This window comes from Callionymus lyra, chromosome 9 (assembly GCF_982586985.1).
Source record: "Callionymus lyra chromosome 9, fCalLyr1.hap1.1, whole genome shotgun sequence".
NCBI classification, from domain to species: Eukaryota; Metazoa; Chordata; class Actinopteri; order Syngnathiformes; family Callionymidae; genus Callionymus; species Callionymus lyra.
Window position 1 is genome coordinate 14,119,612 of NC_141826.1, and position 22,245 is coordinate 14,141,856.

Genomic DNA, 22,245 nt, shown 5'->3' on the forward strand with positions numbered 1-22,245 from the left:
ATAAATTCAATACATGTAAGTGTATGTGTGTGTATGAATGGTTGCAAATCTTTGTGTGGACTTGGATATGACCTGTCAAAGATATCAGTTCTAGTCATAAAAAAGCTTTTGTTTAAATTATTAGTTTATCATTAAGTAATTGTGATTTCTTACCATCAGTGTCAGCAGACGTTTGTTTCCAGATGACTTGAAGCAACAGCGTAACAACTAAGAAAGTCACGAGAGGAAGACTCAGCACAATTGTCCAAGGGAAAGAACTGCCTGGAAATTCTGCTGGAAGATAAAATAATTAAAAAAAAAAAATCAAGTCAATTTAATATTTATAATTCATTATCTACCGTTGAGTTTGATTCCATTGCTGAAAAGAATGTTTCCACACGAGACCACGGCGCAGTAGAATGTCTCAGTGTCAGAGGATTTAATGGGGAAGTTGAAGACACATGAGTGTGTCGATTTATGATCACATTCAGATGTTGTTTCTTGTGCCATGAGTACATTTGGAACAGATTCTTCTCTTCCAGATTTCAACCAAAACACTCTCTTCTCTTCTGAGCATGTTTTGTTATGAATGCCAGAGAAAACTGAGCAGTGAAGATTCATAGAGTGATTAAGATGAAGAGAAGAGTTCAGTAGCACAGTTGTGTTGAGAGGGTCTTGTTCTGTCAGAAAGAAAGTTATGAAAATATAAAGAATTGTCTCGATATTTTCCGGGTTAAGTTAATAAGTAATAACTAACCTTTCACCAGCAGAAATGTTGCAGTGTGGTACGACATATCCAAAAAGTGAGTTTCACAGCAGAAGTAAAATCCAGTGTCTTTCAGATGAACTCTGCTGACATGAAGATTAAACTCTCGAGAGTTTGTGTGATTTGCTGTGATGTGAGGAATCTTGGTAGAAGGTGATCCGTGAAAAGGCAAAGTGGCTAAAACCTCTGGAACACCATTAGGAGAATGTCGACTCCAATATAAATTTCCTTGCCACTCTCTTGAAGTCAACCGTCGACATGTCAGAGTCACATTTTGTCCGACTTTTACCACCTCAACGGAAATTTCACCATCTGAAACATGAATTTCAAATCTGTTAAGTCAAGTTTTTCTATTACATTCTGCTTTTTTTTTATAAACTCAGATGTGAAAAGCAAATATTTTAAGTATATTATAAGTATTGTGAGACAAGAAACATGAACAATAAAATATGATTAGTTTAGTTTTCTACTCTTGTAAAGACAATGACCATGAAACGTAATTTAAAAAAAATGTTCAATTAATTTAGTTAAATTAGTCAATACTGTGTTAGACCAAATCAAAGCAAAATAATGAGAATGTAAAAATATTTTTCTTCTAAATGACAACAATGACTAAAATAGAGAAAGATTGTGATACAATTAAAAATGAATATGTCTGTACTATGATAGCATTTATTTGGCAGATTCTATAAAATAACTGAATAAAAAGTGCAAAAAGTAACATTACCATGACAATACTATAGTACATTTTAACCTGTATATAGTAATTCTATATATATAGTAAAGTTAATTATCCAGTTATAAAAACAAGTATGTTAAGTTGAAGAAACACTTACGGCCAAACAGCAAAAGAAGAATGAAGCAGAACATGAACAGCATGTTCTTGACAATTCAGTCGTTTGAGACGACAACTCTCAAGCTGACGCTTTTAAATAGAAGACAAGAAGGACGGTCGCAAGAGAGTTTCGCTGTCGTCTGATTGGTCCATTTTTTTCTTAAGCCTCAACATGCTGTCAGAACGAAACACTATGATAAAAAAAAAATTATGAGGTAAAATCATTTCTGTTGTGTTGAATACTTTATTTATATTGATGAAGGATTAACCTTTATTTTATTATTTATACAGGTGTTTGTCACAGACATCTATGTGAGAATGCATAAGCCATTTAAGTTTGCATCTGTGGCTTAAAAAAGAAGCATGTTAAAGGAGAAAAAAACAAAACATGATGATGATTCGATAAGTACATTAAGCTATTTCTCACCAGGAAGTTGCCACAAAAGGTTTCCTACTTCTTCCTAGTATCTTCATCTCCATTTGTCCTGGTCCACCACTCTGACAATACTGTTAATACTGTTTGTATGCATTTGTTTGATTCCATCCTGAAGACCTTTTGATTTGTCTTCACGTATGTCTTCTCTCTGCATGAAAGTTATTCTTACCTCTTGTGGTCTTCACTGAGCTCTTACACCCGCCTCGTAAATCAAGAGCATGAAACTCTCTCAACATAGCGCACGTATTTGTGAGGTCGTGGCAGGAAGTATATAGGATCTCTGCAGTGAGCATTGTGGTGGGAATGAAAATGTTTACACACACAGCAACAGAACATGACCAATTGTTTGTTAGTTTGACCTGTTTAATAGTTAACTAGTCAGTGATCACTCCCTGGAGAATTTGTTTGAACATGCATAATTTAGGTTAGGGTTAGGTTTATGGATATGGAAAGGGTTAGGCTCAGGGTTAGGTTTAGGGTCAGGCTTAGGGTTAGGGTTAGGGTTAGGGTTAGGGTCAGGGTTTAGAGTTAGGGTTTAGATTTAGGGTTTGGGCTGGGTTTAAAAGCTGTATTTCCTATAGTGACGATCATTATTTAAGTGTATTCTTGATTTTACAAAAAAAAAACTTTACACATGCTCAAGAGAAGGTCCAGTAGCTTCCGCAAGATCAGATCTAGTACAATATTTACGGCTGCAAAAGACCCAATCATTTCCCACTGTTTTATAGGCAAACTCGATCTGATCACGCTTCATGAACAAGACCCACTTTTCAAACCACTCTCTCACAAACTCAAACTTATTCTTAGCTGACTCTTTCCACACACATTCATGTTTTCAGAAACCTTGTGGTGGTCACAGTTACGAGAAACTGGTGCTGCGTGGAAAGTTTCACATTGATATGGTCTCGCTTTTAAACTTCCTGTGTCTCTGCACAAAGCCTAGAATAGATTGTTTTTTTTCAAACTATACACTTATTAAAAAAAGCAAACACAAATTGTAAATCATGCATCGACATTATTATTTACTTTATTGTTTCATTATAGTTTCCAGGAAAAGATTAAGAAAAAAAATGCACATAAAACAAATTGCTAAAAAGGTCTCAGTCTATACCACATTTGTGAGACAACCGCTCTGCTCTTGGCTTCATGACCTTTTTAAACAGGTGCTGTATAGTTTCCTCTTCCTGTTGTGCAACCAGAAATAGAAAATAGATAGAGCGATCGCCTCACAGCAAGAAGGTTGCAAGTTTGTTTTAAGGTTGGAAGGAGGCGTAGCCATGGTTATGAGTGTGTGTGTGAATGGTTGTATGTCTCAGTGTGCACTGCAACAGACATGCATCCTGGTCAGGGTGTCCCCCCGAAAAAAGTAATAGTTTAGCACAAACATATGATAAAACCTGAGGATTGACATTCTCTAGTAGCAAGCCATGGTAGGAAAGACAAAATAGAAGATTTAAAGCTGACATTGGTTACATATTTTTTAGCCTACACTATATGAACACTTGTCTTTCATTTGTAGCCAACAACCTCGTGGGACACATTCAACTACTAGGCAGACCATATTTTTAGTTTTCCAAATGGATTTGAAGGGGTTCCGCCTCTTTGTTGAAAAATCTTTGTCTATCTTAACAACCAATTTCAACCAAGGACAATTTTTTAGAACGCAATGCAGTTTTTGTTTCACTCCAAGCATTACATGACAGGAACAATCTGAAATGATAGAACCATGGAAGCTGGTCCGTAGGCTTGTGCTTTGTCTCCTTTCTGTTGACGTGTTCTAAATCCAATCAAATATTCCAGAAGGAGGAAGAACTTGACCTCCAGTAATCTTCTATTCACGTCCTCTCACACCAGTATATATGACGTTATCTTGCATATCAGGATTCTCTTTTCTGCCTCTTTTACTCTTGTTGTAAATTGGTGCAGCATAGACCAGAACATCCTCATTAACCTGCTGGATTACAAGAAAACACAGTGAGATACATTGAGAATAATCTGGATTGAGTTGGTCAGAGTGTTTTACCTCCTGGTCTTCATGAAGTTGGGTCTGTGTTTGTTGCAAAACATCTACAATATGAAAAAAAAAAAAAAAAAGTTAGACATTAGAGGGATGAAAGATATATATTTTTTTACTTGACTACCACGACAGACTTCTACAAATCCCAAACAATAAACATCTGAACTTCCTTATTCATGTTCATTTTACATCAAGTTTTCTTGTCTCTTCATGCGACTTACTTCTTGCTCGTGGTGCTTTCAAATGAAAAGCAGGAAATGGGCTTTAACTTTACACGCGTTTTGATGTTTTTTTGGTTGTGGGAGGAAATAAAAGTAGCTCAGGACTTTTCAGATGAGAAAGTAAGAAGAGCGAGCAGAAAGTGTCTACAAGCGGGTACTAATGCACAAAAGTTCCACACTTGAAGCCTGAATGCAAACTTATTATTATTTATTATTTAAATCTCAGGCGACAAATAATACATTTGGGGTTTGATTTTAGACCCGAATCTGAACCACCACCTTTGCTGGTAACTATAGATCATGGCAGTGATATTCCTACTTTCATTTTGTTACAGACAGCCATAGAAATGATCAGTCATTGTCCCATCCTGTCTGCATCCTCTTCTCTTTCCTCTGGATTACAGATTTTCACTCAGGATAGATGAATTTAGCAAAACCTTTTTTTGTTTTTGCTTATTTAAGTTGTGCGTTTAAACTCACCCATCAAGGAATCCCTGAATACATTTAACAAACAGAAACTTTTTGCTTTATACATGTTGGTTAGAGACAACACTTTCAAGCATGCTCTAGATTTTAACATGTATCTCTTATGCTAAACTCTGAATATTCCTAAATCTTCATTAGCCTATCACTACTAAGATTTTATTGTGTGATGAAGATGATCAATTTCTTTAGTGTTTATTATTTTGGTCATGTCTGCAACTGCTGATGCAGTCAATTTAGACACTATTTACATTAATACAATCAATAAAAAAGAACAAGTTTCTATGACCACCCTGTTTTTTTTTCTCCTCCTAAGAGATGTGACTTCCTGTTAAATCTTGTGACATAAATCCAACAAAGATCACCTTTTCATGTTGTTTCTGAGATGGAACAATATTTTCTCCTTTTTGAGGGCTTGACATTAGATACATGAGAAGTAAAAGAAGAAATATCACAGCAATGTGATTGATAAGATAAGTGGGAATACTCAAGTTTTTAAAAAGAAACATGAAGAGAAAGTACTGTAGAGCAGAAAGAGAACATCGAGTTTGGTTACTTGCTTTTTAAGTCGTGCCGTTGTTTGATGATGAAGGCAGTCAGTAGAACTATGACCACCAGATTCAAAATCAGAACAGACCCCAACAAACCGGTCGACAGGATACAACTGGACCTGTTATCTACAGGAAAAATATCAAAGTTAAATATTTTACTAGTGTTTTTATTGCCAGATTCATTATCTACCGTTGAGTTTGATTCCATTGCTGAAAAGAATGTTTCCACATGAGACCACGGCGCAGTAGAAGGTCTCGGTGGCAGAGGATTTAATGTGAAAGTTGAAGATACATGAGTTTGTCGATTTCTGCTCACATTCAGATGTTGTTTCTTGTGCCATGAGTACATTTGGAACAGATTCTTCTCTTCCAGATTTCAACCAAAACACTCTCTTCTCTTCTGAGCATGTTTTGTTATGAATGCCAGAGAAAACTGAGCAGTGAAGATTCATAGAGTGATTAAGATGAAGAGAAGAGTTCAGTAGCACAGTTGTGTTGAGAGGGTCTTGTTCTGTCAGAAAGAAAGTTATGAAAATATAAAGAATTGTCTCGATATTTTCCGGGTTAAGTTAATAAGTAATAACTAACCTTTCACCAGCAGAAATGTTGCAGTGTGGTACGACATATCCAAAAAGTGAGTTTCACAGCAGAAGTAAAATCCAGTGTCTTTCAGATGAACTCTGCTGACATGAAGATTAAACTCTCGAGAGTTTGTGTGATTTGCTGTGATGTGAGGAATCTTGGTAGAAGGTGATCCGTGAAAAGGCAAAGTGGCTAAAACCTCTGGAACACCATTATGAGAATGTCGACTCCAATATAAATTTCCTTGCCACTCTCTTGAAGTCAACCGTCGACATGTCAGAGTCACATTTTGTCCGACTTTTACCACCTCAACGGAAATTTCACCATCTGAAACATGAATTTCAAATCTGTTAAGTCAAGTTTTTCTATTACATTCTGCTTTTTTTTTATAAACTCAGATGTGAAAAGATAATATTTTAAGTATATTATAAGTATTGTGAGACAAGAAACATGAACAATAAAATATGATTAGTTTAGTTTTCTACTCTTGTAAAGACAATGACCATGAAACGTAATTTAAAAAAAATGTTCAATTAATTTAGTTAAATTAGTCAATACTGTGTTAGACCAAATCAAAGCAAAATAATGAGAATGTAAAAATATTTTTCTTCTAAATGACAACAATGACTAAAATAGAGAAAGATTGTGATACAATTAAAAATGAATATGTCTGTACTATGATAGCATTTATTTGGCAGATTCTATAAAATAACTGAATAAAAAGTGCAAAAAGTAACATTACCATGACAATACTATAGTACATTTTAACCTGTATATAGTAATTCTATATATATAGTAAAGTTAATTATCCAGTTATAAAAACAAGTATGTTAAGTTGAAGAAACACTTACGGCCAAACAGCAAAAGAAGAATGAAGCAGAACATGAACAGCATGTTCTTGACAATTCAGTCGTTTGAGACGACAACTCTCAAGCTGACGCTTTTAAATAGAAGACAAGAAGGACGGTCGCAAGAGAGTTTCGCTGTCGTCTGATTGGTCCATTTTTTTCTTAAGCCTCAACATGCTGTCAGAACGAAACACTACGATAAAAAAAAAATTATGAGGTAAAATCATTTCTGTTGTGTTGAATACTTTATTTATATTGATGAAGGATTAACCTTTATTTTATTATTTATACAGGTGTTTGTCACAGACATCTATGTGAGAATGCATAAGCCATTTAAGTTTGCATCTGTGGCTTAAAAAAGAAGCATGTTAAAGGAGAAAAAAACAAAACATGATGATGATTCGATAAGTACATTAAGCTATTTCTCACCAGGAAGTTGCCACAAAAGGTTTCCTACTTCTTCCTAGTATCTTCATCTCCATTTGTCCTGGTCCACCACTCTGACAATACTGTTAATACTGTTTGTATGCATTTGTTTGATTCCATCCTGAAGACCTTTTGATTTGTCTTCACGTATGTCTTCTCTCTGCATGAAAGTTATTCTTACCTCTTGTGGTCTTCACTGAGCTCTTACACCCGCCTCGTAAATCAAGAGCATGAAACTCTCTCAACATAGCGCACGTATTTGTGAGGTCGTGGCAGGAAGTATATAGGATCTCTGCAGTGAGCATTGTGGTGGGAATGAAAATGTTTACAAACACAGCAACAGAACATGACCAATTGTTTGTTAGTTTGACCTGTTTAATAGTTAACTAGTCAGTGATCACTCCCTGGAGAATTTGTTTGAACATGCATAATTTAGGTTAGGGTTAGGTTTATGGATACGGAAAGGGTTAGGCTCAGGGTTAGGTTTAGGGTCAGGCTTAGGGTTAGGGTTAGGGTTAGGGTCAGGGTTTAGAGATACGGTTTAGATTTAGGGTTTGGGCTGGGTTTAAAAGCTGTATTTCCTATAGTGACGATCATTATTTAAGTGTATTCTTGATTTTACAAAAAAAAAACTTTACACATGCACAAGAGAAGGTCCAGTAGCTTCCGCAAGATCAGATCTAGTACAATATTTACGGCTGCAAAAGACCCAATCATTTCCCACTGTTTTATAGGCAAACTCGATCTGATCATGCTTCATGAACAAGACCCACTTTTCAAACCACTCTCTCACAAACTCAAACTTATTCTTAGCTGACTCTTTCCACACACATTCATGTTTTCAGAAACCTTGTGGTGGTCACAGTTACGAGAAACTGGTGCTGCGTGGAAAGTTTCACATTGATATGGTCTCGCTTTTAAACTTCCTGTGTCTCTGCACAAAGCCTAGAATAGATTGTTTTTTTTCAAACTATACACTTATTAAAAAAAGCAAACACAAATTGTAAATCATGCATCGACATTATTATTTACTTTATTGTTTCATTATAGTTTCAAGGAAAAGATTAAGAAAAAAAATGCACATAAAACAAATTGCTACAAAGGTCTCAGTCTATACCACATTTGTGAGACAACAGCTCTGCTCGTGGCTTCATGACCTATTTAAACAGGTGCTGTATAGTTTCCTCTTCCTGTTGTGCAACCAGAGATAGAAAATAGATAGAGCGATCGCCTCACAGCAAGAAGGTTGCAAGTTTGTTTTAAGGTTGGAAGGAGGCGTAGCCATGGTTACGAGTGTGTGTGTGAATGGTTGTATGTCTCAGTGTGCACTGCAACAGACATGCATCCTGGTCAGGGTGTCCCCCCGAAAAAAGTAATAGTTTAGCACAAACATATGATAAAACCTGAGGATTGACATTCTCTAGTAGCAAGCCATGGTAGGAAAGACAAAATAGAAGATTTAAAGCTGACATTGGTTACATATTTTTAGCCTACGCTATATGAACACTTGTCTTTCATTTGTAGCCAACCACCTCGTGGGACACATTCAACTACTAGGCAGACCATATTTTTAGTTTTCCCAATGGATTTGAAGGGGTTCCGCCTCTTTGTTGAAAAATCTTTGTCTATCTTAACAACCAATTTCAACCAAGGACAATTTTTTAGAACGCAATGCAGTTTTTGCTTCACTCCAAGCATCACATGACAGGAACAATCCGAAATGATAGAACCATGGAAGCTGGTCCGTAGGCTTGTGCTTTGTCTCCTTTCTGTTGACGTGTACTAAATCCAATCAAATATTCCAGAAGGAGGAAGAACTTGACCTCCAGTAATCCTCTATTCACGTCCTCTCACACCAGTATATATGACGTTATCTTGCATATCAGGATTCTCTTTTCTGCCTCTTTTACTCTTGTTGTAAATTGGTGCAGCATAGACCAGAACATCCTCAATAACCTGCTGGATTACAAGAAAACACAGTGAGATACATTGAGAATAATCTGGATTGAGTTGGTCAGAGTGTTCTTTGAAAGTTTTACCTCCTGGTCTTCATGAAGTTGGGTCTGTGTTTGTTGCAAAACATCTACAATATGAAAAAAATAAAAAAAATAAACCGTAGACATTAGAGGGATGAAAGATATATATTTTTTACTTGACTACCACGACAGACTTCTACAAATACCAAACAATAAACATCTGAACTTCCTTATTCATGTTCATTTTACATCAAGTTTTCTTGTCTCTTCATGCGACTTACTTCTTGCTCGTGGTGCTTTCAAATGAAAAGCAGGAAATGGGCTTTAACTTTACACGTGTTTTTTTGGTTGTGGGAGGAAATAAAAGTAGCTCAGGACTTTTCAGATGAGAAAGTAAGAAGAGCGAGCAGAAAGTATCTACAAGCGGGTACTAATGCACAAAAGTTCCACACTTGAAGCCTGAATGCAAACTTATTATTATTTATTATTTAAATCTCAGGCGACAAATAATACAGCTGGGGTTTGATTTTAGACCCAAATCTGAACCACCACCTGTGCTGGTAACTATAGATCATGGCAGTGATATTCCTACTTGTACTTTGTTACAGACAGCCATAGAAATGATCGGTCACTGTCCCATCCTGTCTGCATCCTCTTCTCTTTCCTCTGGAATACAGATTTTCACTCAGGATAGATGAATTTAGCAAAACCTTTTTTTGTTTTTGCTTATTTAAGTTGTGCGTTTAAACTCACCCATCAAGGAATCCCTGAATACATTTAACAAACAGAAACTTTTTGCTTTATACATGTTGGTTAGAGACAACACTTTCAAGCATGCTCTAGATTTTAATTTGTATCTCTTATGCTAAACTCTGAATATTCCTAAATCTTCATTAGCCTATCACTACTAAGATTTTATTTTGTGATGAAGATGATCAATTTCTTTAGTGTTTAATATTTTGGTCATGTCTGCAACTGCTGATGCAGTCAATTTAGACACTATTTACATTAATACAATCGATAAAAAAGAAAAAGTTTCTATGACCACCCTGTTTTTTTTTCTCCTCCTAAGAGATGTGACTTCCTGTTAAATCGTGTGACATAAATCCAACAAAGATCACCTTTTCATGTTGTTTCTGAGATGGAACAATATTTTCTCCTTTTTGAGGGCTTGACTTTAGATACATGAGAAGTAAAAGAAGAAATATCACAGCAATGTGAGTGATAAGATAAGAGGGAATACTCAAGTTTTTAAAAATAAACATGAAGAGAAAGTACCGTAGAGCAGAAAGAGAACATCGAGTTTGGTTACTTGCTTTTTAAGTCGTGCCGTTGTTTGATGATGAAGGCAGTCAGTAGAGCTATGACCACCAGATTCAAAGTCAGAACAGACCCCAACAAACCGGTCGACAGGATACAACTGGACCTGTTATCTACAGGAAAAATATCAAAGTTAAATATTTTACTAGTGTTTTTATTGCCAGATTCATTATCTACCGTTGAGTTTGATTCCATTGCTGAAAAGAATGTTTCCACATGAGACCACGGCGCAGTAGAAGGTCTCGGTGTCAGAGGATTTAATGGGGAAGTTGAAGATACATGAGTTTGTCGATTTCTTCTCACATTCAGATGTTGTTTCTTGTGCCATGAGTACATTTGGAACAGATTCATTTGTTCCAGATTTCAACCAAAACACTCTCTTCTCTTCTGGGCATGATTTGTTATAAATGCCAGAGAAAACTGAGCAGTGAAGATTCATAGAGTGATCAAGATGAAGAGAAGAGTTCAGTAGCACAGCGGTGTTGAGAGGGTCTTGTTCTGTCAGAAAGAAAGTTATGAAAATATAAAGAATTGTCTCGATATTTTTCGGGTTAAGTTTAATAAGTAATAACTAACCTTTCACCAGCAGAAATGTTGCAGTGTGGTACGACATATCCAAAAAGTGAGTTTCAGAGCAGAAGTAATATCCAGTGTCTTTCAGATGAACTCTGCTGACATGAAGATTAAACTCTCGAGAGTTTAGGTGATTTGCTGTGATGTGAGGAATCTTGGTAGAAGGTGATCCGTGAAAAGGCAAAGTGGCTAAAACCTCTGGAACACCATTAGGAGAATGTCGACTCCAATATAAATATCCTTGCCACTCTCTTGAAGTCAACCGTCGACATGTCAGAGTCACATTTTGTCCGACTTTTACCACCTTAACGGAAATTTCACCATCTGAAACATGAATTTCAAATCTGTTAAGTCAAGTTTTTCTATTACATTCTGCCTTTTTTTTATAAACTCAGATGTGAAAAGCAAATATTTTAAGTATATTATAAGTATTGTGAGACAAGAAACATGAACAATAAAATATGATTAGTTTAGTTTTCTACTCTTGTAAAGACAATGACCATGAAACGTAATTTAAAAAAAATGTTCAATTAATTTAGTTAAATTAGTCAATACTGTGTTAGACCAAATCAAAGCAAAATAATGAGAATGTAAAAATATTTTTCTTCTAAATGACAACAATGACTAAAATAGAGAAAGATTGTGATACAATTAAAAATGAATATGTCTGTACTATGATAGCATTTATTTGGCAGATTCTATAAAATAACTGAATAAAAAGTGCAAAAAGTAACATTACCATGACAATACTATAGTACATTTTAACCTGTATATAGTAATTCTATATATATATAGTAAAGTTAATTATCCAGTTATAAAAACAAGTATGTTAAGTTGAAGAAACACTTACGGCCAAACAGCAAAAGAAGAATGAAGCAGAACATGAACAGCATGTTCTTGACAATTCAGTCGTTTGAGACGACAACTCTCAAGCTGACGCTTTTAAATAGAAGACAAGAAGGACGGTCGCAAGAGAGTTTCGCTGTCGTCTGATTGGTCCATTTTTTTCTTAAGCCTCAACATGCTGTCAGAACGAAACACTACGATAAAAAAAAAATTATGAGGTAAAATCATTTCTGTTGTGTTGAATACTTTATTTATATTGATGAAGGATTAACCTTTATTTTATTATTTATACAGGTGTTTGTCACAGACATCTATGTGAGAATGCATAAGCCATTTAAGTTTGCATCTGTGGCTTAAAAAAGAAGCATGTTAAAGGAGAAAAAACAAAACATGATGATGATTCGATAAGTACATTAAGCTATTTCTCACCAGGAAGTTGCCACAAAAGGTTTCCTACTTCTTCCTAGTATCTTCATCTCCATTTGTCCTGGTCCACCACTCTGACAATACTGTTAATACTGTTTGTATGCATTTGTTTGATTCCATCCTGAAGAACTTTTGATTTGTCTTCACGTATGTCTTCTCTCTGCATGAAAGTTATTCTTACCTCTTGTGGTCTTCACTGAGCTCTTACACCCGCCTCGTAAATCAAGAGCATGAAACTCTCTCAACATAGCGCACGTATTTGTGAAGTCATGGCAGGAAGTATATAGGATCTCTGCAGTGAGCATTGTGGTGGGAATGAAAATGTTTACACACACAGCAACAGAACATGACCAATTGTTTGTTAGTTTGACCTGTTTAATAGTTAACTAGTCAGTGATCACTCCCTGGAGAATTTGTTTGAACATGCATAATTTAGGTTAGGGTTAGGTTTATGGATACGGAAAGGGTTAGGCTCAGGGTTAGGTTTAGGGTCAGGCTTAGGGTTAGGGTTAGGGTCAGGGTTTAGAGTTAGGGTTTAGATTTAGGGTTTGGGCTGGGTTTAAAAGCTGTATTTCCTATAGTGACGATCATTATTTAAGTGTATTCTTGATTTTACAAAAAAAAAACTTTACACATGCTCAAGAGAAGGTCCAGTAGCTTCCGCAAGATCAGATCTAGTACAATATTTACGGCTGCAAAAGACCCAATCATTTCCCACTGTTTTATGGGCAAACTCGATCTGATCACGCTTCATGAACAAGACCCACTTTTCAAACCACTCTCTCACAAACTCAAACTTATTCTTAGCTGACTCTTTCCACACACATTCATGTTTTCAGAAACCTTGTGGTGGTCACAGTTACGAGAAACTGGTGCTGCGTGGAAAGTTTCACATTGATATGGTCTCGCTTTTAAACTTCCTGTGTCTCTGCACAAAGCCTAGAATAGATTGTTTTTTTTCAAACTATACACTTATTAAAAAAAGCAAACACAAATTGTAAATCATGCATCGACATTATTATTTACTTTATTGTTTCATTATAGTTTCCAGGAAAAGATTAAGAAAAAAAATGCACATAAAACAAATTGCTAAAAAGGTCTCAGTCTATACCACATTTGTAAGACAACCGCTCTGCTCGTGGCTTCATGACCTATTTAAACAGGTGCTGTATAGTTTCCTCTTCCTGTTGTGCAACCAGAGATAGAAAATAGATAGAGCGATCGCCTCACAGCAAGAAGGTTGCAAGTTTGTTTTAAGGTTGGAAGGAGGCGTAGCCATGGTTACGAGTGTGTGTGTTAATGGTTGTATGTCTCAGTGTGCACTGCAACAGACATGCATCCTGGTCAGGGTGTCCCCCCGAAAAAAGTAATAGTTTAGCACAAACATATGATAAAACCTGAGGATTGACATTCTCTAGTAGCAAGCCATGGTAGGATAGACAAAATAGAAGATTTAAAGCTGACATTGGTTACATATTTTTTAGCCTACGCTATATGAACACTTGTCTTTCATTTGTAGCCAACCACCTCGTGGGACACATTCAACTACTAGGCAGACCATATTTTTAGTTTTCCCAATGGATTTGAAGGGGTTCCGCCTCTTTGTTGAAAAATCTTTGTCTATCTTAACAACCAATTTCAACCAAGGACATTTTTTTGGAACGCAATGCAGTTTTTGTTTCACTCCAAGCATCACATGACAGGAACAATCCGAAATGATAGAACCATGGAAGCTGGTCTGTAGGCTTGTGCTTTGTCTCCTTTCTGTTGACGTGTACTAAATCCAATCAAATATTCCAGAAGGAGGAAGAACTTGACCTCCAGTAATCCTCTATTCACGTCCTCTCACACCAGTATATATGACGTTATCTTGCATATCAGGATTCTCTTTTCTGCCTCTTTTACTCTTGTTGTAAATTGGTGCAGCATAGACCAGAACATCCTCAATAACCTGCTGGATTACAAGAAAACACAGTGAGATACATTGAGAATAATCTGGATTGAGTTGGTCAGAGTGTTCTTTGAAAGTTTTACCTCCTGGTCTTCATGAAGTTGGGTCTGTGTTTGTTGCAAAACATCTACAATATGAAAAAAATAAAAAAAATAAACCGTAGACATTAGAGGGATGAAAGATATATTTTTTTTACTTGACTACCACGACAGACTTCTACAAATCCCAAACAATAAACGTTTTCTTGTCTCTTCATGCGACTTACTTCTTGCTCGTGGTGCTTTCAAATGAAAAGCAGGAAATGGGCTTTAACTTTACACGTGTTTTCATGTTTTTTTGGTTGTGGGAGGAAATAAAAGTAGCTCAGGACTTTTCTGATGAGAAAGTAAGAAGAGCGAGCAGAAAGTAACTACAAGCGGGTACTAATGCACAAAAGTTCCACACTTGAAGCCTGAATGCAAACTTATTATTATTTATTATTTAAATCTCAGGCGACAAATAATACATCTGGGGTTTGATTTTAGACCCGAATCTGAACCACCACCTGTGCTGGTAACTATAGATCATGGCAGTGATATTCCTACTTGTACTTTGTTACAGACAGCCATAGAAATGATCGGTCACTGTCCCATCCTGTCTGCATCCTCTTCTCTTTCCTCTGGAATACAGATTTTCACTCAGGATAGATGAATTTAGCAAAACCTTTTTTTGTTTTTGCTTATTTAAGTTGTGCGTTTAAACTCACCCATCAAGGAATCCCTGAAAACATTTAACAAACAGAAACTCTTTGCTTTATACATGTTGGTTAGAGACAACACTTTCAAGCATGCTCTAGATTTTAATTTTTATCTCTTATGCTAAACTCTGAATATTCCTAAATCTTCATTAGCCTATCACTACTAAGATTTTATTTTGTGATGAAGATGATCAATTTCTTTAGTGTTTAATATTTTGGTCATGTCTGCAACTGCTGATGCAGTCAATTTAGACACTATTTACATTAATACAATCAATAAAAAAGAAAAAGTTTCTATGACCACCCTGTTTTTTTTTCTCCTCCTAAGAGATGTGACTTCCTGTTAAATCGTGTGACATAAATCCAACAAAGATCACCTTTTCATGTTGTTTCTGAGATGGAACAATATTTTCTCCTTTTTGAGGGCTTGACTTTAGATACATGAGAAGTAAAAGAAGAAATATCACAGCAATGTGAGTGATAAGATAAGAGGGAATACTCAAGTTTTTAAAAAGAAACATGAAGAGAAAGTACTGTAGAGCAGAAAGAGAACATCGAGTTTGGTTACTTGCTTTTTAAGTCGTGCCGTTGTTTGATGATGAAGGCAGTCAGTAGAGCTATGACCACCAGATTCAAAGTCAGAACAGACCCTAACAAACCGGTCGACAGGATACAACTGGACCTGTTATCTACAGGAAAAATATCAAAGTTAAATATTTTACTAGTGTTTTTATTGCCAGATTCATTATCTACCGTTGAGTTTGATTCCATTGCTGAAAAGAATGTTTCCACATGAGACCACGGCACAGTAGAAGGTCTCGGTGGCAGAGGATTTAATGTGAAAGTTGAAGATACATGAGTTTGTCGATTTCTGCTCACATTCAGATGTGGTTTCTTGTGCCATGAGTACATTTGGAACAGATTCTTCTCTTCCAGATTTCAACCAAAACACTCTCTTCTCTTCTGAGCATGTTTTGTTATGAATGCCAGAGAAAACTGAGCAGTGAAGATTCATAGAGTGATCAAGATGAAGAGAAGAGTTCAGTAGCACAGCGGTGTTGCGAGGGTCTTGTTCTGTCAGAAAGAAAATTATGAAAATATAAAGAATTGTCTCGATATTTTCCGGGTTAAGTTTAATAAGTAATTACTAACCTTTCACCAGTAGAAATGTTGCAGTGTAGTACGACATATCCAAAGAGTGAGTTTCAGAGCAGAAGTAATATCCAGTGTCTTTCAGATGAACTCTGCTGACATGAAGATTAAACTCTCGAGAGTTTGGGTGATTTGCTGTGATGTGAGGAATCTTGGTAGAAGGTGATCCGTGAAAAGGCAAAGTGGCTAAAACCTCTGGAACACCATTAGGAGAATGTCGACTCCAATATAAATATCCTTTCCACTGACTTGAAGACAACCGGCGACATGTCAGAGTCACATTTTGTCCGACTTTTACCACTTCAACGGAAATTTCACCACCTCAAAGAAAAATAAAATTCAAAATCATTACTAAACTTTTCAAAAGTGATGATTTGATGACCTTGCATTTTCAAACAGGACCTTAAACAATTAAATGTGCTAAAAAATAAATAGATGTGTAAACACTTCATCAAACATAAATGAAAACCATCTAGCCAGTAAGGATAAATACTTACGACATGTCAAGAAAACCATTGCAAGATAGAAAAAAATCCACATCGTCTCGGTAAATCCAGTAACATTGACACTTTGAGGTGAAATGTCTTCATCTGTTTCCTTTACAGAGAAACAAAAGAGGGGTGGGAACATGAAAAGTTCTCTGTGATTGGTTGAACTCTGCACATCACTTGTGTTGCATCAAAGATCCTCCCCATCTTCTTCTCAGATTTGGCACAAGAAATCAAACGTTGTTTTTTGACTGGCAGTTTAACTTTACTCAGATCGGACTTCAACAACAACTAGATTGGATGGAACAACAACAAATTAATTCATTTTGCTAACTTTAGTAGAGATTTTTTTAAAGTGTGAAAACATATTATTTCCAGAGCTCCTTGAAGGAGAAAATCTCAGGACAGCTTGCAATGAAGTTGAATCTTAGATCTTCAAAGTAAGGTACATTTTAAGCAGGTGGATTTGTTTGCCACTTGTTCAAGGATCTTTAAAATGACAAACTTCCAAAAGAATCTCACCCGATGTGATGTCGTTCACACAGTTGTTGGACAGAGAAATTGCTGACACTTAAGATCCTTAATAACTTTTGATGGATTAAAAATTTATAAATTAACTATAGTTGTTATCATAGCACTCTAAAACTCTTAGCCTTGTGGGCCAACTGGAAAGACAGATCTTCAAGTGAGTGGCGTTGATGGCCAAATTGATGTATTTACGTTTGAACGAGACTTAATTATTATTATGCTAAGATTCATATTTCACCAATTGAAAAACGTACATGTATCCTAAATTAGGGGGAAAAAAATTACACCAGAACATCTTGGAAAATGTGAAAAATAGCTAAAAAAAAAAGAGAAACTCTTACCACATGTTTACCCTTAGTTACTAAATAAATAGATTTCAGTTGAGTTTGAGGACCTTATCTAAAATGTCTAAAAGGGATGGACTAGCACTGTCCAGAGTGTTATTTTTCTCGTATCCCAGCTAGCTGGGTTAGACTGCATGAACAAATATAACTGGAGAACCGAAAACAGGAAGACCAAATGTTACACTGTCAGATCTCGTGTGATGTTTGATGATGTTTATTTATTTATTAGTTTGATACATCGAACTGTTTGAGCAGATAAACTGATTCCCGTTTTCTGGCGATGTTTCTTATCTTCTTTACAAAACCCCAGTTAACCCGCACTGGGAGGTTTCAGATACTGATACCATAAAGGCACCTGCTCTGACATGAACAAAAAGCCACTAACAATATCTACATCCATAGAGACAGTAGATACTTTTGTCGACACTGTTTATAAGCTAATGGAGACAATTCACGTTTGTCACACACTCCACCAAAACACACACAAAATTAAGCCACATTTTCACTTTTTAGCCATTTTTTACTTCTACTTTTTTCTAAACCTTTAAAGTTTTTATCAGCTCCCAAAAAAAATCTGGATTTAAATCAGTTAACTAAATTAAAGATAAAATAAATTAAAAGTAATTAAAGTAGTTTTCTATTTTAAAACAGTTTCAGAAGAAGTTCTCAGTTGAATGGAAAGTTTCTTGTTGTCGTGGTCGTCAAACGCTCTTCCTGTCTATTGCTGCTGTTTTAATCTGTGCGTGTAAAGTAACCACACGAGAGCTGCACGAACATAAAGAGCCTCTGTAGACTTTATCCTGCATGAAGGTGTGACTTAAACTGCAGCAGTTGAGCCACATAAACATGGTCTGTGGAGTCAAGTCCATTTTTTAGCCAAGAATAGCTTAGCATTCCAATTATGATATTCTAGAATAAGATCTGACATAGTGTAGATGAGGATCCAACTAGGCTTGCATTAGAGTTAACCTAGACTAGCATTAGATTAATATATTTTACATAAACATTACAACATAGAATTAGAGAAAGTTAATGTTTATCCAAACTATGTAATTTTCGAAAAAAATACCTTCAAGTTTTTGTGTAAATACGTGTGACAGAAATGTGTTTTCTTACAATTGGACTCATTAGACAGGAAGCCCATCAAGCCTCAGAGAGAAGAAGACAGGAAGTCAGGGGCCATCGCTTGACAGGTTTTAATGTTGCACTCTAGACCACAGAGAAAAAAAACTTTCCTTTAGCAGCTGGAGGATGAATTTTATTCAAAATAATAGATTATAAGTTTGTGTTTTAGAATCAAATTGAGTATGACAACTGTGTCAGTTAAACACAATGGGAGTTGTGTTAAAAAGGGACATCAAACAGGTTTAAAACAGTTTAAAAATTCAGTCTAAAAAAACGTATGACATGTTCATGCCAGATATATTCCTGTGTTGAAGATGAGAGATCAAAGAAACAACAATCTCCTCCATTATATCAGGTATTTAAAGGTAATTGAAACTAAATGTTTTCTCGTTTTTTAACAGTTCATATCAAATGAATACAGAAAAACTTTCTAAAACATCAAACTGTGGCAAGGAAGGAGGAACTTTTCATCTACACACAGAGGATGTGTCAAACCAATAGCGTCTCTGAGAGTTTCTCTTGATCCCTCCCAGAGTTCAATGTCTATTAGCGTCAGATTTTGTCAGTTCACTTCTCACTGTCGATTGTTTTGGATTAACCGACAAAATGCTGTTTGCCCTCTACCTGGTCTCTTTTTTCAGCCTGGCACGTAAGTCAATTCTACTAATGTAGGACGTTGATAAATAGTCTTTAGGAGCGAGTACTACAGTAGTTGTTAGACTTTGGTTTATATCTGACGTTATAAACTTGAAGCCTTTTAATGCCATATGTCATATCTCTACATGTAGTTTAATTGTATGTGTCTTACAATACTTCTAAGCAGTATTTATATTTATTTTATATTATGATTACATGTATACATGAGAGTATGCCCGATGAGTGACAGATTTTTTTAAACGGGTGATATAAGAGGAAACACATTTTTTAAATTAATGCTGTGTAAAAATGTCATTCTACAAAACTCATTCCATTTACATGTAAAATATAAATAAAATGAACTTAGAAGAGCCATTTTTAACATTTGCCGTGAGTATGAGAACATGTTTTTGTTTTTCTCACTAAAATTAAGTGTTTGTGGATTTAAGTTTGATATGACATCGACTTGCATTATTTAACACAACACTTCAGCCACCAGTTTTTATTGTTATTAAATATATTTTCGAACACTTCTATCACTTTTTTGTTTTCATTTCTGCTCCCAGTAGTGTTCATTTTAATAACTTTAAAACTAAAAAGGAAATGTACATTGATATAATGGAATGAATTTATAATATAGTGATTCTAAAAATCATGTCATCTTGTCTTTTTGTGTTCCAGGATTTACAGACACCAACTTGAGACGAGTGAATGACGGGGGAAGTGTGAATCTAACATGTACATTTCCTCCTACTGGTGGACAATCTTACTACTATTGGATAAGATCTGTTGGTAATACAGCTCCTGAGGTTTTAGCAGGAACTTTCCCAGATTCTTCACCAGAAAAGCTAAACACTCGCTTCAATGCCACATGCGATAAAAAAAAAGAAACATTTATTCTGCACCTCAGCAGAGTGGAGGCGAGTGACTCTGGATTGTACTACTGTGTGGAAATAGGTGATATAACGATGAAATATCTGAACAGCACCTTTGTAGGAGTCAATGGTAAATTAACTCTGTTATGACAAACAATTCAGAAGATCTTCAACAAATATTAAATTTACCTTTTTTTGCAGGACCTGAAACTGATATCCAGACTGACATCTCCTTCAATGGCTCCGGACACCTTCAGTGTTCAGTCTTCTCTGGTCCTGAGAGTCCAAGATGTTCAGGAGAGCCGACAGTGCACTGGTTCACATCAAGAAACGGTCAAGTCAGTGTCCTTGACACACATAAACACAGAGGTGATGAGTGTGTGCAGGTATCCAAAACAGGACAGCAGAAATGTGTCTACAACCTCGTCGGCAGCAACGCCTCGTCTGATTCAGAGACTCACTACTGCGCTGTGGTCGCATGTGGACAAGTCCTGTTTGGGAATGGGACCAAATTGGACACTGAAGGTGTGAAATGTTTAAAAGATCATAAAAGAACAACATGGTTTACTCACATCTTTTCACAGTGAATCCATGTCGAAGTCTTCAGTTTGTGCTGGTTGGTGTTCTCGCTGTAACCCTCGGAGTGACTGCACTGATGATCTACATTATCTGGAAACAGAAATGTCAATGTAACAATATGCTGTTTTCTTTTGTATTTTACTTTTCTAAGAATATTTCAAAAAGGCTTTGCAGGGACAGTTGTCCTTTTTTTGTTTATATATTTATGTTTTTTGTAATTTATTTATAAAAAATATACTTGAACATAATCAAAATGATTCAAAACATACGATAATTATAATGTTTTAATCAAGAAAAGTAAATTGTATTAACATCCTCATTTTTTTCTTTCATCTTTTGTTTGATTCTTTTATTTTTCTCTGTTAAGATATATGTGCTGACATTTTCAAAAAATGCTACTCACAAATGAAAGCTGGCATTAGTCTTTATTACCCTGTCTGCACTCTCCTCTTCACCTCTCTTGATCTCCAGCCATTTTTTTTTAGTTTAGTCTGACATATGAACTTATTCCCTACAGTTTACTTCATGAATTATTGCATATCATGAAAAAAAGGGTTTTACCTATTTTTTTTCTTTAGCTTCCGAGACAACAACAACTAGTGACCAAAATCTGCAGGTAAATATTTGAAAATGAAAATTTGACTATCTGAAATATATCTTGAAGTTTAATTTGTTGCAGGAAAATAACCATTTGGTTTATGCCACGCCAACCTTCAGCAAGAGGGAAGAAGAGAGAAGACATACGGAGAAAAATGTTGTGGAAAATGTGATTTACTCTGATGTGAAAGTTCATAAATACCACAGAAATAGGAAAGAAAGAGAAACATAGACATTGATTACATGCAGGTTCAATATCTCTTGTCACATCCGTCTTATCTTTTTATCTAAAAGAATAAAAATAACTTTTTAAGAGTTGTATTTTGTCTTTATTGAAATTCCAGTCATACAAATAGTCTTTTTAATATTTATAAGCCTTCAATTTCTTCTATTGACAAAATTGAGGTTGTAAGTAGACGGCTGGGAAATTGAGACTCATGAGGCTGATTACACGACCTTTTGACCCTTGAGAACACAACGATACAAGAGATTAAAATTGATTAAAAAAAATGATTAACATGTACCTTAAAATATGCATCTTAGTCAGCCGACATAACTATGTTTATTTCTCTAACCTGAGCTCGAACCATATTGTTTTCCACTTCCTGTCTACAAAACAGTTATTATGTCTCACAGGTTTGAGGACCTTCTGGTTACAAATATGAGGTGTTGAGGATGAATTGCTGCTGATAGTAAGAAGTTGGCACATTTTCTCTTCAGGATTTTCAGTCCACTGACCTAAAGCTATTAGTCATTATTTTCCCAGACTCAGTAGACGACACTCTTTACCGAAAAATGATGGGAAGTTTTATTAAATAATTATTTAGTACTGTTAAAAAATGCCATCAAATTGGCTCTGAAAATGAGGAAAATTAAACTTCATGCTCTACATTATCTCAACACTCTCCATCATATCCACTTTTTACTTGTACCAACACATGTTCTTCAC

The 22,245-nt window shown here is 35.6% G+C and overlaps 5 protein-coding genes across 8 annotated transcripts; 1 reads left to right on the plus strand and 4 right to left on the minus strand.

The window, feature by feature from the left end:
* Positions 1 to 330: 330 nt before the first annotated feature.
* Positions 331 to 1,669, minus strand: LOC148071917 (uncharacterized). The gene is made up of 3 exons (XM_087798615.1): positions 1,582 to 1,669; positions 737 to 1,057; positions 331 to 659 (listed from the first exon to the last, which is right to left on the minus strand). Exons 1-3 carry the CDS (start codon positions 1,622 to 1,624, stop codon positions 331 to 333), a joined length of 693 nt encoding a protein of 230 aa, XP_087654741.1. The 5' UTR covers positions 1,625 to 1,669.
* A 3,620-nt stretch (positions 1,670 to 5,289) lies between these two features.
* On the minus strand, positions 5,290 to 6,809 carry LOC148071918 (uncharacterized). The gene is made up of 4 exons (XM_087798616.1): positions 6,722 to 6,809; positions 5,877 to 6,197; positions 5,479 to 5,799; positions 5,290 to 5,414 (listed from the first exon to the last, which is right to left on the minus strand). The coding sequence occupies exons 1-4, from the start codon at positions 6,762 to 6,764 to the stop codon at positions 5,290 to 5,292; spliced, it is 810 nt and encodes a 269-aa protein (XP_087654742.1). The 5' UTR covers positions 6,765 to 6,809.
* A 1,408-nt stretch (positions 6,810 to 8,217) lies between these two features.
* On the minus strand, positions 8,218 to 11,910 carry LOC148071919 (uncharacterized). Of its 3 annotated transcripts, none has more exons than XM_087799463.1 (6): positions 11,864 to 11,910; positions 11,017 to 11,337; positions 10,618 to 10,938; positions 10,437 to 10,553; positions 9,184 to 9,227; positions 8,218 to 9,100 (listed from the first exon to the last, which is right to left on the minus strand). In XM_087799463.1, exons 1-6 carry the CDS (start codon positions 11,904 to 11,906, stop codon positions 8,981 to 8,983), a joined length of 966 nt encoding a protein of 321 aa, XP_087655589.1. In that variant the 5' UTR covers positions 11,907 to 11,910; the 3' UTR covers positions 8,218 to 8,980. The 3 variants fall into 3 exon arrangements, with proteins under 3 accessions (XP_087655589.1, XP_087655588.1, XP_087655590.1); XM_087799462.1 differs by having other exon boundaries at positions 8,218 to 9,103; XM_087799464.1 differs by having other exon boundaries at positions 8,963 to 9,100; positions 10,433 to 10,553.
* A 1,383-nt stretch (positions 11,911 to 13,293) lies between these two features.
* LOC148071920 (uncharacterized) lies at positions 13,294 to 16,693 on the minus strand. Of its 2 annotated transcripts, none has more exons than XM_087799466.1 (6): positions 16,622 to 16,693; positions 16,125 to 16,445; positions 15,726 to 16,046; positions 15,545 to 15,661; positions 14,320 to 14,363; positions 13,294 to 14,236 (listed from the first exon to the last, which is right to left on the minus strand). In XM_087799466.1, the coding sequence occupies exons 1-6, from the start codon at positions 16,662 to 16,664 to the stop codon at positions 14,117 to 14,119; spliced, it is 966 nt and encodes a 321-aa protein (XP_087655592.1). In that variant the 5' UTR covers positions 16,665 to 16,693; the 3' UTR covers positions 13,294 to 14,116. The 2 variants fall into 2 exon arrangements, with proteins under 2 accessions (XP_087655592.1, XP_087655591.1); XM_087799465.1 differs by having other exon boundaries at positions 13,294 to 14,239.
* A 2,504-nt stretch (positions 16,694 to 19,197) lies between these two features.
* Positions 19,198 to 21,540, plus strand: LOC148071921 (uncharacterized). The gene is made up of 6 exons (XM_087799200.1): positions 19,198 to 19,258; positions 19,927 to 20,250; positions 20,322 to 20,645; positions 20,705 to 20,809; positions 21,278 to 21,315; positions 21,379 to 21,540. Exons 1-6 carry the CDS (start codon positions 19,216 to 19,218, stop codon positions 21,526 to 21,528), a joined length of 984 nt encoding a protein of 327 aa, XP_087655326.1. The 5' UTR covers positions 19,198 to 19,215; the 3' UTR covers positions 21,529 to 21,540.
* Positions 21,541 to 22,245: the final 705 nt, after the last annotated feature.

Coding starts and splice junctions, on each gene's coding strand:
- LOC148071917 (XM_087798615.1), bottom strand. CDS start 1,624: ATGCTGTTCATGTTCTGCTTCATTCTTCTTTTGCTGTTTGGCC. Junction 1,058..1,581: donor TCTTCTTTTGCTGTTTGGCC/GTAAGTGTTTCT, acceptor TTCATGTTTCAG/ATGGTGAAATTTCCGTTGAG. Junction 660..736: donor AACATTTCTGCTGGTGAAAG/GTTAGTTATTAC, acceptor TCTTTCTGACAG/AACAAGACCCTCTCAACACA.
- LOC148071918 (XM_087798616.1), bottom strand. CDS start 6,764: ATGCTGTTCATGTTCTGCTTCATTCTTCTTTTGCTGTTTGGCC. Junction 6,198..6,721: donor TCTTCTTTTGCTGTTTGGCC/GTAAGTGTTTCT, acceptor TTCATGTTTCAG/ATGGTGAAATTTCCGTTGAG. Junction 5,800..5,876: donor AACATTTCTGCTGGTGAAAG/GTTAGTTATTAC, acceptor TCTTTCTGACAG/AACAAGACCCTCTCAACACA.
- LOC148071919 (XM_087799462.1), bottom strand. CDS start 11,906: ATGCTGTTCATGTTCTGCTTCATTCTTCTTTTGCTGTTTGGCC. Junction 10,554..10,617: donor CAATGGAATCAAACTCAACG/GTAGATAATGAA, acceptor TTTTTCCTGTAG/ATAACAGGTCCAGTTGTATC. Junction 9,228..10,436: donor ACAACGGCACGACTTAAAAA/GCAAGTAACCAA, acceptor TTCATATTGTAG/ATGTTTTGCAACAAACACAG.
- LOC148071920 (XM_087799465.1), bottom strand. CDS start 16,664: ATGTGGATTTTTTTCTATCTTGCAATGGTTTTCTTGACATGTC. Junction 15,662..15,725: donor CAATGGAATCAAACTCAACG/GTAGATAATGAA, acceptor TTTTTCCTGTAG/ATAACAGGTCCAGTTGTATC. Junction 14,364..15,544: donor ACAACGGCACGACTTAAAAA/GCAAGTAACCAA, acceptor TTCATATTGTAG/ATGTTTTGCAACAAACACAG.
- LOC148071921 (XM_087799200.1), top strand. CDS start 19,216: ATGCTGTTTGCCCTCTACCTGGTCTCTTTTTTCAGCCTGGCAC. Junction 19,259..19,926: donor CTCTTTTTTCAGCCTGGCAC/GTAAGTCAATTC, acceptor TTTGTGTTCCAG/GATTTACAGACACCAACTTG. Junction 20,251..20,321: donor CACCTTTGTAGGAGTCAATG/GTAAATTAACTC, acceptor CTTTTTTTGCAG/GACCTGAAACTGATATCCAG.